At 41.3% G+C, this 12,899-nt stretch overlaps 1 protein-coding gene across 3 annotated transcripts in view; it reads right to left on the bottom strand.

Annotated features, from left to right (window-relative positions):
* The window catches only part of VPS53 (VPS53 subunit of GARP complex), a 140,421-nt gene that overhangs the window by 91,807 nt on the left and 35,715 nt on the right, over positions 1-12,899 (bottom strand). For all 3 annotated transcript variants that reach the window (XM_026016052.2, XM_072747920.1, XM_072747919.1), the window contains 3 exons: positions 9,909-9,995; positions 6,041-6,156; positions 4,272-4,391 (listed from right to left, as the gene is read on the bottom strand). In XM_026016052.2, the coding sequence (XP_025871837.1) occupies positions 4,272-4,391; positions 6,041-6,156; positions 9,909-9,995 (323 nt within the window). The remainder of the gene's footprint in view (positions 1-4,271; positions 4,392-6,040; positions 6,157-9,908; positions 9,996-12,899) is intronic.

Here is a 12,899-nt window from a genome sequence, read left to right as displayed (position 1 = left end):
TCTCTTCTTCCTGCCCCAGATCCCTAGAAATAATAAAAGATATTAAGAAAAATCCAGAACCAGGCAAGAAAAAGAAGTGGTTCACTAGAAACTCAGGACTGCCTGGTAGCACAGAATTGAAGGAAACCATTGCTGAAACTGCTTTTCAAAAATGAAAGACAGGAGAGTAGCAGACAATGAGAGCAGGAGGGGCTCTGAAGCAAATGGTAGCAAGATATGTTGGGCTCTTGCAAGAGGAGTAACAAAGCCAGTCTCCAGGTCTGCATCCCTGCCTTGAACGCTCAGGTCAAGGAATGGTATGGGTCTGAGAACCCCAGGAGTGACCAGAAGGCAGATGAAGAAGCCCACAAGCGATTTACGATTTATGGGAGATGCTACTGCCCGACCCCAGGGCTGGGACAGGGGGAAAGAAAAAAAAAAAAAGAAGCCCACAAGCACAGATTAACCACTGGCATATCTACCTGGCAGCTCCTCCAGCTCCAGCCCCACCACACCTTCTTAGACCTATCTATGGCCCTTAGCTGAGCAGCGCATAGCCCCCTTTCCCTCACTAGCCAGTGGCAATAAAAGAGCATCCCTGATCAGGATGAAAGAATCTCAAGGTCAAAAATAAGCTTTCATCTAGAAATCACCAAACACTAGAAGAATGCTAATGCCAAGAAAGAAAGTCATCATGCTCAACAAACTGAAGACCTGCTATCAGAGGACAAAGAAACAGGACAGGCAACTCAGAGCTTTAAAGTACATAGAGGGCAGCCCCGGTGATTCAGCAGTTTAGTGCCACCTTCAGCCCAGGGCATGATCCTGGAGACCTAGGATCAAGTCCCACATTGGGCTCCCTGCATGGAGCCTGCTTCTCCCTCTGCCTGTGTCTCTGCCCCTCTCTTTCTCTCTAGTCTCTCATGAATAAATAAATAAAATCTTAAAAAAAAAAAAGTACATATAATCTGGGATGCCTGGGTGGCTCAGTTGGTTGAGTGAGTGACTCTTGGTTTTGGCTCAGGTCATGATCTGAGGGTTGTGAAGATCAAATCCTGCGCTGGGCTCTGTGCTGGGCACAGAACCTGCTTAAGAGTCCCCCCTTCCCTCCTCCCTAAAAAAAAAATAGAAAAAAAAATCTAAGAAATATGGCAGCAGATCTAGAAGTTCCAATATTCGTGTAATAGGAATGCCACATAGAAAGAGCACAGAGAACAAAGCATAGAAACTACTCAAAGGAATAGAAGAAAATGGTTTCTCAGAACTTAAACTCATGAGTCTTCAGATTGAAGATATGGTAAGTACAGACCAACTTGAAGGACAACAGACCTATACCCTAGTAAAATTCCTGACCATCCTCCTGACCCAATCTCAAGTGCTTCTGAAGCAAAATAAAAATCAAATTAGGGCAGCCCTGGTGGCCCAGCGGTTTGGCGCCACTTCAGCCCGGGGTGTGATCCTAGAGACCTGGAATCGAGTCCTGCGTCGGGCTACCTGCGTGGAGCCTGCTTCTCCCTCTGCCTGTGTCTCTGCCTCTCTCTCTCTCTGTGTCTGTCATGAATAAATAAATAAAATCTTTAAAAAAATCAAATTAAAATAGATTACCTTATAAAGGAGTAAGAATCAGACTGACCAGATTTTTAATAGACAACAAGAAATACCAGAAAATAGATTTACCTATTCTAACAGCCAATGGGTAGAAGCAACCTGTGTGCCCATTCACAGAGGAATGGATACACAAAATGTAATAAACACAGATACACACACACACACACACACAGACTCACACACACATGCACACTGAAATATTCAGCCTTAAAAAGGAATGAAATTCTGATGCATTCTACAACATGGATGAACCTTGAAACACTGTACTAAGTAAAATAAGCCAGACACAAAAGAACAAATATTGTATGATTCCATTTATGAGAGGTACCTAAACTAGGCAAATTACAGAAACATAAAAGAGAACACAGGTAACCAGAAGTGGGAGAGAGGAGGTAATATGGGTTATTCTTTAATGAATAAGAGTTTCTGTTTCAGGTAATGAAAAAGTTTTAGAAATAGAAGTGGTGATGGCAGTACAATATTATGAATATATACTTAATGCCACTGAGTTCTACACTTGAAAGCTATTAAAATGGTAAATTTTATGTTATTTATATATTAACATAGTTTAAAAAAATAAAAGGAAGTAGGAAATCTGAATAGTCCAATCACCATGGAAGAAATTGCAGTGAGAGTCAAAGATCTGCCTTCAAGATAGATAACATGCCCAGATGGTTTTACAGGCAAGGTCTACCAGCTCTGCCAAATATTAACTTCTAGAATATATAGAGAACTCTTACATAACAATAAGGAAAAAAATAACCCAATAGACAAAGAGACAATACAGGTAAACAGGCATTTCAGAGGAAATGCAAATGACCAACAATCAAAGGGAAACGAGTCTCAGTAGTCACCATAGAAATGGAAATGAAAGGAACCTGATGTTATTTTTCATCCTTCAGTTAAATAAAAAAGGAAAACTGACAATATAAAGCATGCTGAGGGTATGGGGAAGTGGGTACTCCCATACTGCGTAGATGGTTACTATAAATAGATAAAACCTCTTGGGAGGGCAAGTGGGCAGTAATTAAAATTTTAATTGCATTTTACCAATGACCCAGAACCTACCCTAGCAAAATATTTACAGACATGCAATAGCTTTTACAAATTAGAAGCAAACAATCAGTGATATGAAAATGGTTAAATAATCTGTGGTATGTTATATTATGGAATTGCAGGCATCAATTAAAAAAGAACAAGGTAGGTTTGTACATATCAATGTGGAAAAATCTCTAAAATACATCACAAGGTTAAAACCAAAAAGTTTCAGAATGAAGCATATGGTGTGAAACCATTTATTCAAAACAAAACACAAACCACAAACAAAACCACAAATTGAAAGTACAGATTTATGTAAATGCACATAAAAATCTAGAGGGATACATATTAAATTAATAAGTCACTACGTCACTATCTGTATATAGGTAGCACTGTAGCACTAGGATCTCAGCTATAGCTAACGGAGACTTGAGTTTCATCTGTATATTTGATTTTTAAAAAAATAAATAAAATGCATATCTGTATTATTTACATGATTAAAAATACAGAAACTTAACAAAAAAAGAGGCCTGAAGTAATCAGGCATCATTAGGAAGACAGAAATAAGAATGATGGCTACTGCTAAAGGCCTGCCTCTTTTGTTCAAGAAAGGTTAGGATTAAAAAAAAAAAAAGAAAGGTTAGGATTCCTTAATCGTGATCAGCTCTACCTTCTCAGTATTCTTTTGGCTGCTACTTCTTTTTTTTTTTTTTTTTTTTTTTTTGGCTGCTACTTCTAATAGAAAAGACACTGAATTCATTCTCCCCTTACTCTCCTTCAGAAGCTTCCTCTTCCTTCTAAGTATCAGGCTTTCTTTCTACTGGCTCTGGATCCGGGACTGGAACTCAGACAGAGGTAGGAAGAAAGAAGACGCTAGCTAAATCATCATTTTGTCACATCTGAAGTTCTAGTGGCAAATGAGATTTTTCAAAAGTTGCCACAGCAATATAGCCAATCCCATATGCTTTTTTTTGTCAATGGAACTTTGACATTCCTCCCAGTGAGGGGGTGGGGGAGACTACGTTCCTTCCTCCCTAATCCTGGCAGCCCTGTGAGTACCAGAGTGATGCTGTGTGACTTCCAAGGCCTTGTTCTCTTGGGAGGCTCATTCTTGGGACCCAGCCACCTTGCCATGAGGAAGTCCAAGCAGCCCATGGAAGATAACTCAGCTGAGCTCTCAGTGGACAACAAGTACCAACCTGCCAGCCACGAGAGTGAGCCATGGATCCCTCAAGCCTCTCCTGGCCCACCCCAGCTGATGCTGCATGGAGCTGAGGTGAGCTGTTCCTGCCACGGCAGGTTAAATTACATGAGTAAAATATTCGTGTTTTAAGCCCCTAAGTGTGGTGGTGGTTTGTTATAAGGAAATACTGTGGTTCGTGAGGGAAACAGTTTCCCTCACAAATGTGGACAACCACATATATAATTCACCAGCTACCCCTCCAGTGATGCCAGGCCAGCAATTACATGGTAAAAAGTTGGAAAGGGGTATAGTGGATATCTATATCACACAGACTTACATCAGATCACATCTGAGGTTCCTTCTTACAAGATTTTGCGGTGAACATACTGACCTAAGTGCTGAAGTGCATCCTAGCACCATCTTTTCTTAAAGCAGAAGACTGTTTTCTCCAATGACACTTTACCTTTCAGAAAGCTGCCGGATCTGTGGAATTCCCATATACTTGTGGAAATGCTCCAGAACATTCATCACACCTTGAAGAAGGTTAGCAACTTCTCCATACTGTCTTCGCCTGGTCATGGCTCTGCAAGGAAATAAATTGAGAAGGTAGAAAAACACCATGACACAAGATATAGATATGGAACCACCTATCCTGAGCTCCATAATAGAGCAACTTGATTTTAGTCACCATTCACTGAGCACTGAATATACATGGTCCTGAACACTGGAGGTGAAGGAAAATAAGACCTGGCCCAAATCCTCAAGGTGACATCGCTTAGTGAGACAGAGTGCCAAATACCATCTAACTAATACCAAAGTAGGATAAACTGAGTTCTAAACAGAATTACACGTTATATGCTATAGAAGATAAAAAAGAATGTGTGAGTGATGGATTCTCATTGGGTGGGGGGCAGGGAATCTGGGAAGATTTAGGTTGGGTATTATGGGATTAGCAGGCTTTAGACAGAAAATAGGGATAGGAATGTTACTATTTGAGGATTACAGCACGGGGCAAACCAAACACATCTTCCTAGGCTACAACAAAGGGCATTTATATGTTAACTCAAATCTGTAAATTTTAAGCCAATGTTAAGCACCTCTTTCTACTTCCCTATTACTAAGGTTAATGAAGCTTCAGTAAAAGGATGCTAATAGAAGGACAAACTTTTAGATCTAAATTTTTCAGTAGAGTTGGGCTTTTACACTAAATGTATAATATATTACTTTCCTTAAGAGACACTAAAAAAAGAGGCATTTAAAAAGAGGACCAAGTTCAAGTCAACATGTTACCGTAATACCACAGCCTGGTCTCATAGTCTGGTGGGAAGGGACATCTGGAGCATCTGGAGCAAGGGACAAGGAAACTGCTCTTCCAGTCTCCCACTGGCTGGCTTACATCTCTGATTGCTACTTGTAGGAAGATGGGCTAGAGTTCACTGGAGCTCACACAATGCCTGGAGAGACCAGGAAGGAGTTTGACCCTGTCCTCCCTCTAACTTCAGATGCTGCATCCAAATTTCTGTGAAGATTCTATGTCCTCACATGAGATTCCACTGAGGCTGGGGCAGGGGGAATTCTCAGCCTGAGACAGACAGCAGAAGTGAACTGGCATGTCAGAATCTTGCTAGTAAAAAAGGCCTCTGGATTGTTTCTTGTAATAAATAATCAGCTCTTCCTTTTAATACAATTTCTAATCTCATGCATCATTCCCTATAGCTCCCCTATGAAGCAAACAAGATACTAATGCCTTTGAAAAAGTGGGTTGAAAAAAAAAAGTGGGATGAATGATAAATCAAAGCTCTCTTTCTTTTACTTTTTTTCAACCTCTGTTTCTATATGGATCCAACAGTATTGCAACTCAGCCCAGCACAAGTAGGAAAACCTGCCAAGACAGGGGCTACAGGGAGCAGTTATAGTCCTGAATGACCTTGTTGGCCTTAATGGCAGAGATCTACCACATTTCAACAAGCCATAGTCTTGGAATCATCCTCCACATGCTATCTGAGTCCCCTTCTCACTGACTTGCACCTCAAAGTTTCAGGTGTTTGTCACATTTTGAACACCAGAGGGCATAAAGCCAAATAGTAGCTTAACATTTGAGACCCATTTGCAGGAAGCGGGGCAGGACAGTGAGCCTTCCCTGGCCAAGAAGTAAAAAACCTATAATGCCATTTTCCTTCCGTGGCACATTCATTTCCTGTGGACCCCAAAGAGAAAGGTGACACTGCTTACTCGAGCGAATCCACACCACCTGCTAACATGTGCAGGTGGTTCAGTGTTGTGATTGAGGTGGTCAGGTGGCGTTTGGCATGATCTAGCTGCTTAATATCGCGGGTGATTTCCTTAACCTAAGTAGGAAAAAAAAAAAAAAAAACGGGAGAAAAAGGATGAAGGTTAAGAAAGATGTAAATCCATTTGCAGGTAGCTCCAAAAGAAAATAAGGCAAATGAAGCAAGGAAAAAAAAAAAAAATCCAGGTTAGCCCCTGGAGAAAACACATTCTCATCATATAAAATCAAAATACCTTCTAATCAGTCCATTTAAATCTCATTTGGCATTTCTTCAGACGACCCTACCCAGAGGTACAAAGCCTTCAACTGCGAGGAACAAAATGAACTTTATTTTTTGCCCCAAATGGAGGGATCCAAATAGCAAGTTAATATGAAGCATACAAAGTCCAGGGAGCCAAGTTTGGCACACCTCCTCTTCAACAAGGTCAGAAAAGAATGCATTCTGATCAGGGTGGGGGAACTACCAGGTTTGAAACAAAATGGGCGGTTGGCTATTTCTATTGAAATGATCTTTATTCATGGAACTAGGATTTACTGCCCCATATCCAGCAAAAAAAAAAAAAAAAAAAGGCTTGCTCTGAAATCTCAAGAAGACTAAAACGTAACCCCTCTGCGGTGAGTACTTAATATGTACTGTCACAGAGAAGATGTGAAGTCTTCAGGGGCAAGAAGATAACTGGGGGAGTAAAAAATTCAGACAGTGTTGACCCAATGAAATCCAAGAGAAATAAACTGTACCTGGAATACAAGTATATATTTCAGTCACCAGAAAAGCATATTCAGTAGTGAAGTGGGAACAGTGCTCCAACTTTACTAACACCTAGGTAGAATGTTCCACTAAACTGCCTAAGTTCATGTTGATCAAGAAACTTTCTGAAAAGCAATTTGGTATCCCAGGTTCTTTGATACCTTGAAGGAAGGGAGTGCCCCGGATACTAAGCACAAACATTCTAGTCACTGGAAAGATCTACCTCCCATTAAAAGTGAAAAACACTGGAAAGATCTACCTCCCATTAAAAGTGAAAAGTGAAAGAGTTAAGTTAATATGATCTGATTTTTCAGAGTTTGATCACCCCAGGTAAATCCATAAAGTAAAGATTATGACCCTCACAGCTTAGTTCCACACCCACAAACCTGCTAAGCTAACTTGGATCTTGGCAGTAAAAGTCTCTCTCATGGAGACTTCCCGATCAAGCCTGCTCTCTCTCTAACTCACAGGCCCTCAAAGTATCTCTACTTCTATTACCTGGGGGTGGAGGTGGAAGGGGGAAATAGGTTAAGAATTTACCACTTCTCACTTTTTCAAGGAATGACTGAGCTTAGGGAAAAAGAAGATCAAGAGTAGTATAGTGGGGGCACCTGGGTGGCTCAGTGGTTGAGCATCTGCCTTTGGCTTAGGTTGGGTCCTGGGATCAAGTCCCACATCAGGCTCCCAGCAGGGAGCCTACTTCTTCCTTCTTCCTCTGTCCACGTCTCTGCCTCTCTCTCTGTGTCTCTCATAAATGAATAAATAAAATCTTAAAAAAAAAAAAAAAGAAAAGAAAAGTGGTATAGTGAACAGGAGTTTGGCTCTAGAATCTGATAACCCACTTCCAACACTGAAATTGTCACCGTGTTCTCCTACAGAAAAATCCTGCACCTCTTCCGAGGTTCCTTAGCTCCAGTGCTAACATCAGGGAGTCCTTTCTCATTCCTGCATTACTAGCAGTCATTAAATCCTGAGTATTCAGAATCCTGTGCCTCATCACAAAAAACTGTCCCTTTCTACTCATCCGTCAGACCCTCCCTCTCAGACCCTCCCTCGAGCTCTGTACCAGAGCTCATCAGGCTCTACATTCCCAAGACCTCCCATCTTTACCCATCACATATTCTCTGCTTCTCCACACAAACCAAACTACTTGATATTCTCTAAACACCCTTAATGGCAACTCATGGAAAGGATGTTCAGGTCAAAGTCACAGAGATCATTACACAAATAAAATATCCATAGTTAAGGTGCCTTAATTGTCAGCCAGGGGCAGCCAAAAAAGGACAGAACACAAGATGGCAGGTTTTGGAGTTAGGTAGCTCTAAGGTTGAATCTCAGCTATTCCACTCACCAACTCTGTATCCTAGAATAAGCTACTTAGCCTCACTGAGTCTCAGTTTTCTCATCTATTAAGATGGGTAATCACAGGGGCACCTAAGTGGCTCAGTGAGTTAAGTGTCTCCCTTCAGCTCATGTCATGATCCCGGGTTCCTGGGATCGAGTCCTGCATCCGGCTCCTTGCTCAGCGGAGAGTCTGCTTCTCCCTCTGCCCCTCCCCACTGCTTGTAGGCTTGCTCTCTCTCTCTCTCTCTAATAAATAAAATCTTTTTAAAACGATGAGTAATTCTAAAAATAATAATAAAACTTAGTTCACAAATTTGCTGTGAGAGCTAAATTAGATCACTTATATAAAGCAAGTCCCTCTCAAAGACTATTTCACTCTGTGACAAAGCACGATTAATTTTTTTCCTCTGATGAAGGAGTTCTCTTCCTTTGACCCCTCGTTTGGTAGTTAAGGCCTGAAACACCGCCTGCCCAGGAGGAGGAATAGGAAGAGCCAACAGGTAAGAACAGCACCTGGCAGGATCTCAATGTCTCCACCCCAGCTCTAGCTCTCAGTCTCTGCCTTCCTACTGGCCAGTTTGGATGAGGAGGCCTTGGTGGGCATGCCAGCACCAACTGATCCTTACTCAGGGCTTATGTGTGTCACACATCATCTCATTTAATTTCCACAATTCTATGATGTCCCCAGGACTATTATCTCCATTTTACAGTGACGAAACCAAGGCACAGAGAGATTAAATAACTTGCCACAGTTAGTAAGGAGAGGGGTTGGATCTCAACCCAGGCAGCCTGACTTCAGAGGTCATGCTTTGCACTCATCAAATTGCCCATCCCTCTCCCACTCCACATCCTTCCCTACCTTGCCAAATGGCCACTGAAGAGAGCTGAATGATACACAGAAACATGACATCAGATCTGTTCTTGTAGTAAATTAGAATAGGATGTAGGGTGACAAGACTGTAAGGATCTGGGAGTTTTTGTAACCAAAAGAAGTTGGCAGCCAGGGAAGGGTAGGAATGACATTAATAATGGCTTCTATAAGCCTGGTACTATGCTCAGTACTCCTCATACATTTAATTCTTCAACAATTCTTTAAGGCAGGTGTTATTGTTCTTATTTTACGATTGAAAAAAATGGAATTCAGAGGTAATTCAAAGACATGACATTATGCGGTCAGAATGTAAGCACAGGAGCTAACATTTTATAGTGTTCCCCCATGAAGTAGGAGTGGGTGAGGCTGGATTCTCAGTGAGCAGAGAGGCCCTCCTGAGTACATCACCAAAGGACACAAATTTGTCAAGGGAGAACTTAATCAAAACCATAAGCACATTTCATGGCAGGATACATCCCACCTCCCAGATCCAGACCAGTTTTCATGCTATACGAAGTTATATATCATATATCTTAACTGAGAAATACATGATACATACAGATGCCAGAAAAAGGAATCCAAAATGACTAGAAAACTATTTTGGGGAGAGAAGAAAACTTTTCCTATTTAAAAACAGGGCTGCAAATGTAGGGCAGCAGGGATGGTAAGTCACTGCATGTGCAGCTCTTCTTGAATCAATCTGGAATGTACTCATAGGGCTTGCTTTAGAGAAGTGGGTGCTGTAGTTGGCAGCAAGTGGGAGAAAAAGCCCATTAATTAGTATGACTGGACAAGAACCTAACTTCCTCTTCTAGTGCAAAAAAGTTCGAAAGAAACCTAAACTCACCATTTGCTCCGACTTTTCTGCTTTGTCTTTGATATCTTTGATTTTGCCAAAGAGTTGCTGAATAGCTTTCTGGGCCTCTTCAAGTGCCTAGAATAAGAGAAATAAATGACAAACAAGAAGCAACCCGAGACAACACCAGTCACTACACTACAATCAAGTCTAGCTTCAGAAGAAAACTACCATAAAGTTCTTTTGATTCACTGTACTTACGTATATGATTTTACTGCACCAAAGTAGTAGACAGACTCTAGCATTTGGATACAGGCAAACACACAGGATTCTTGCCAACCTGAATTATAAAGTTTTAATTTAAAAATGATCTCCCTCCATCTCAGGGATTACTATATGTTTTTAAAATTTTTTATTTTATTTAAATCAATTAATTAACATAAAGTGTATTATTAGTTTCAGAGATAGAATTCATTGATTCATCAGTTGCATATAATGCCCAGTGCTCATTACATCATGTGCTCTCTCCTTAATGCCCATCACCCAGTTATCCCATCCCCCAACCCACCTCCCCTCCAGCAACCCTCAGTTTCTTATACTTAAAGAGTCTTTTATAGTTTGTCTTCCTTTCTGATTTCATCTTATTTTATTTTTCCCTCCCTTAGGGATTACAAGGTGTTACTGTAATAACACATAAACAAGACATGCACACTTGTGTATTCTTTTATGTGTGTATATATACACACGTGCATAATAACCATCAAAGCTTGTAGAGAGACAGAGGTGGCTATAAGTAGGGAGAAACTCTGAATTTTGAAAGTTCTAGAAGACTGTACTTTCAACATAATCAACTGTACACTGGGATTCCAGAACCATGGCAAACCTTGAAGACATTTCTAGTACCCCATTTGGAAACCTATGACATGAAGTTAGAAAGGGACACTTAAAGCAGATGGTAAGCCAAATGTTTCTACTGAAAAACCTCTAAGATGGATGCCACACATTAAAAGTATGATAAGCCATGGTCGCTCCCTCGAGTAGGGGAAGTGATATTCGGGAGTTGTCAGGGTGCTAAAACCATACACATGCAGAACATATGTACTTAGAAAAGATGCAGCAGCCAGAAGAGCTCATACTGTATTTCATCACACTTTATTTATTTTGGATTTAAGAGTGGCCTGTTCTAACTGGGCCTCACAAACCCTTTCTGAATGTAATGATAAGGCCAATGTAAGCCTCGAGCTGTGTGTGGCCCTCTTAGCCTACACGGGGAAATAGCGAACCTCCATGAGAGGGCCGCCCCAGAGGGAAGAGGAAAGCAGAGCCGAGATGAAGGGATGACAGAAGCCCTGACAGAATTATTTGGACTTCTGTGTTCAGCTGGACCCAATGAAAAAGCTACCTCTAGATCATGAATTAATATGTCTTTTTTGTACTTAAAAAACATCCCCGAAAAGCAAACTCAAGCTGGCTTCCTCTGCTGGAAATTCCTTCCTTGCTGGAGGCAGGGCTTGTGTCTTCCTTTCCTTCATAGGTTTCCCGGACTGTTCACTTCTGATACTGGGAATTCTTTCTGCTTTTGGAGTCCCTTGCCCTGCGTGTGGCTCAATCCCAAATAGGAGTTTCACAGGCTGAGCTGTTGCATGTGACTGTATTACAGCTTCTAAAATGCAACCAGAAAGTCATCTGAGAAGCTGTTCCTTTAGCCCATTGTGGTCAAGTCTGAGGGGACACTATTCGGACAGCTGCTGGCACCGTCTCCTGGGGCACCAGGTCAGTGTGTGTTCTCTCTGCTGGATCGCTTCACTTGTATCGACAAAGGTTTGTGAGCAAAGGAACTTCTATACTTGTGATTTCTGCCACCTGGACAAGGGATTTTAATCACCAGAAAGTCTGGTCTTAGAACAGTTGGCATTGCTGTCAGAGTAAAAAATTCCTAACTTGGGAAATGATACCTAAAAAGTAGGGAACAATCAAAAGACAAGATGGAATGGAAGTGGGTCACAGTAAGTAACTCTACTCAATCCCATTCCACTCCAAGAGGATGCCTCGTTTGCCAATGTTTCCACTCGGTTTCTTGACATTCTGCCTTTCTCATCCTAGTATTCAGCACCCCTGAAATGGCAGTGGTGGTGTGAGAAAACCCTGCACTTTTCAGCCAGCAGGCAGCAGTTTGAGGCCCGCCTCCACTATCACTGCGTGCAACCTTTCTGGGCATCTGTTTTATTGTTGGCAAAGTGCTGATGATGGCACCTACTTCCACGGTTGCTGGGAAGATTCGATGACACAATAGGTGTTAAAAACCACAGAAATAAAAAAAAAATGCAGAAATATTATTTCCAAGGCTTAGGACTCCCAAGCAAATGCATGTCTGTAACATGTATAGACACCCAGAGATACATGCATATATAATGTCCCCCAGACCATACCTTTCCTTCTCAGCAAGACCACAAGGCCTGCCCTTCCTACCCTAAGCCATTCTGAGTGAATCCTACCCTAAGCCATTCTGAGTGAATCCACATCCACTCATCCCACCTCCCCATCTCACCAAAGAATTCTCTCTCTCATTTTTATTTTTATTTTTTTTTAAAGATTTTTATTTATTTATTCATGAGAGACACAGAAAGAGAGAGGCAGAGACACAGGCAGAGGGAGAAGAAGCAGGCTCCATGCAGGGAGCCCAATGCGGGACTTGATCCTAGGTTTCCAGGATCACGCCCTGGGCCGAAGGCAGGGGCTAAACTGCTGAGCCACCCAGGGGTCTCCTCTTCCTCATTTTTAATGTTCACCTCCTCAAAACCAGCATACGAGCAAGATTCTTTTGATTGTTGCTTAGTACTATATCATCCAACTTCAGATTTCATAAAATTATGACACACCAAAACCAAGTTCTAACAAAATTAAAATGATAAAAAGGAACGTCCACTTAAAACCAAAAGGGTAAAAAAATAAAATAAAACATAAAATAAAATAAAATAAAATAAAATAAAATAAAATAAAATAAAATAAAATAAAATAAAACCAAAGGGGTGAAATGTCAAA

The sequence above is a fragment of the Vulpes vulpes genome, chromosome 2 (genome assembly GCF_048418805.1).
Source record: "Vulpes vulpes isolate BD-2025 chromosome 2, VulVul3, whole genome shotgun sequence".
Classification (NCBI taxonomy): Eukaryota; Metazoa; Chordata; class Mammalia; order Carnivora; family Canidae; genus Vulpes; species Vulpes vulpes.
This window is presented reverse-complemented; position numbering and strand designations above follow the sequence as displayed.